This window comes from Opisthorchis viverrini (assembly GCF_000715545.1).
Source record: "Opisthorchis viverrini unplaced genomic scaffold opera_v5_84, whole genome shotgun sequence".
In the NCBI taxonomy this organism is placed as follows: Eukaryota; Metazoa; Platyhelminthes; class Trematoda; order Opisthorchiida; family Opisthorchiidae; genus Opisthorchis; species Opisthorchis viverrini.
Genome location: NW_008751741.1, coordinates 1,054,816 through 1,056,995, shown reverse-complemented (window position 1 = coordinate 1,056,995; position 2,180 = coordinate 1,054,816). Strand labels below are relative to the sequence as shown.

At 42.7% G+C, this 2,180-nt stretch overlaps 1 protein-coding gene across 1 annotated transcript in view; it reads right to left on the bottom strand.

Moving 5' to 3' along the window:
- The window catches only part of T265_04873 (hypothetical protein), a gene marked incomplete at both ends in the record, with an annotated part of 37,085 nt that extends 35,318 nt beyond the window's left edge, over window positions 1-1,767 (bottom strand). The window contains one exon of the mRNA XM_009169727.1: window positions 1,604-1,767. Within this exon, the coding sequence (XP_009167991.1) occupies window positions 1,604-1,716 (113 nt within the window). The remainder of the gene's footprint in view (window positions 1-1,603) is intronic.
- Window positions 1,768-2,180: the final 413 nt, after the last annotated feature.

Here is a 2,180-nt window from a genome sequence, read left to right as displayed (position 1 = left end):
TGTAGCGCTTTGATAGCTGGAAACATGTTCAGCGGAGCATATTCTTCAATTTTCGGAGCCACCCACCCATAACTCTCACTCCATGGGACTGTCAACATATGATCCGTCATGAACCTTCCAAACCCCAGACTGCCTTCTGGCTTCTGGGATTTTCTCACTCCATGGGATTGTCAACATATGATCCGTCATGAACCTTCCAAACCCCAGACTGCCTTCTGGCTTTTCCCTGGGATTTTTTGTAGCAGTGACATGCAGGTCTGAATACTGTGAATCACTAAATGGAGGGTCAGGAGGGACTTGCTTTGAAAGAAGAACTTTTTCTAAGAAAAATATTCAAGTATACTGCACATTCGCTTCTGGATGAACGAAATTTAAACATAGCAACCCAGTCTGGGGCCTTTCCGCGCGAAAGCACAAAATAAAACTCAAAAAGGCGCCAGTAGTGGATTCGCTAGGCGTAGAGGAATTAAGTATAGTACGTTCAGCAGCATTGTACGCGAGTTCGGGGCCAAAGGTCAGTGGACTTGGCTAGGCAGGTTGAAAGATCCATTCAAGNCCCATAACTCTCACTCCATGGGATTGTCAACATATGATCGTAACGGAGGTAAGAAAGGACCTGACGGGTGCGTCACATTTGGATTAGTCCTTTTATAAGCTTCAAGTGGTCTGGTTTGGAGGTGCTGAATAAATTAGGAAGACTGTATAATCAGCCCACGATTCTCCAGCGATAGGACACCATAATCCTTTACTCAAAGTCAATTCCACTTCTTATTGCTTGATTTTAAGCAACTGCCGAGGTCATTGTTCATGCATAGTACCAACATTTCTTTATTAATCCCCATGCAGCTTCTGTTTTGGTATCGCTGGAACAGAACTGATTAGTAATATTGTTTACTTTTGGCGACGAAGTTCCACATATCGTACAAAACCTGTTTTTTGGTGACTAGTTCTTTCCTGGTTCCCGGTTTACACCAGGACATTTGGTGAACTAGTGTAAACTGCGTTTCACCAGGCCATTATTACTCTACAACTAGAATAAGATAAGTAGTATTTACCAAAGATTTTTTGTCCGATGCGTGTCGCATGCAGACGGTACAAAGTCCCAGATTTTGGACTGACTGCATGCATCACAAAAAACAGTAATGTGGTTTCAGAGCCCGGCTAATTTAAATAGGACTGGATGCATTTTTATACTCAGTGTCTTCGGACGATTCAATACATCCTGCTACGAAACCACACAACGGTCATTTTGGATCAATATAACCATAAAATCCAATATATGAAGAACGACTCGTTGGGATCGCATTTAACAGTCGCTCGTTGCCTCTTACATAAGGGCGGTTACCTTGACAGGCCATTAACCGAAAATTGGGACATCCACGGGTGATAAAAGTAAAGTGCGTTACTTTAGAGCCATTGAGCTTGCTCACCAAAAGCTGCATAACTATTTAACTTTAAGTTTCGTGTTCGTATAGTGAAAGGGTCATGGATGAAGCTAGTGTGATTACCACTTAAAGTTGAATCAAGAAAACTCTACCGTGAATTCTGAAACTATTGGAGGTGCATGTTCCACTATTGGAATATACAAAAGAAGGAAACTTGCGCGGCTAGTTTGAATTGTCCGCTGCCGCCTTCCCAAGTTCGTACGTAACTCGGATCTGCAAACAATCGGCTTCCTTTTTTCTTTGAGCTGAAATAGTCACCAACAGGTGACATGATGGTGCATAGCAAAGCTTCCGTTGATATGTCAACACCAAGCGTTGGCTAAAATAGATAAGTTATACAAAGTGATCTTCCGGATGAAATAGCCTACATCGCATCCAAAGATAAACGGTCGTATATATAACGCCTCACCCTTTCCACTGGGAACCCATGACTCATCAATCCTGATAAGCATTTTTATACATTCCAGCAGTTCTGTCGTGTCGAAATCCTTTGCGGTGAATAGTTGTCATGGACTTCTTTTTACCTACTGGTAAACATACTCTGTTGGCTGATCCTCGGAATCTCTCTAAATGAAGCTCTGGCCGAAACAGCCGACACTTGCTGTCCACTCCTTTAATGGTTTTCATCCCCTCAAAGGCCTAGTGCGGATCAACAGTGCAAACTTTTACAAACCGATGTAGCGTAATGTAGCGCTTTGATAGCTGGAAACATGTTCAGCGGAGCATATTCTTTAA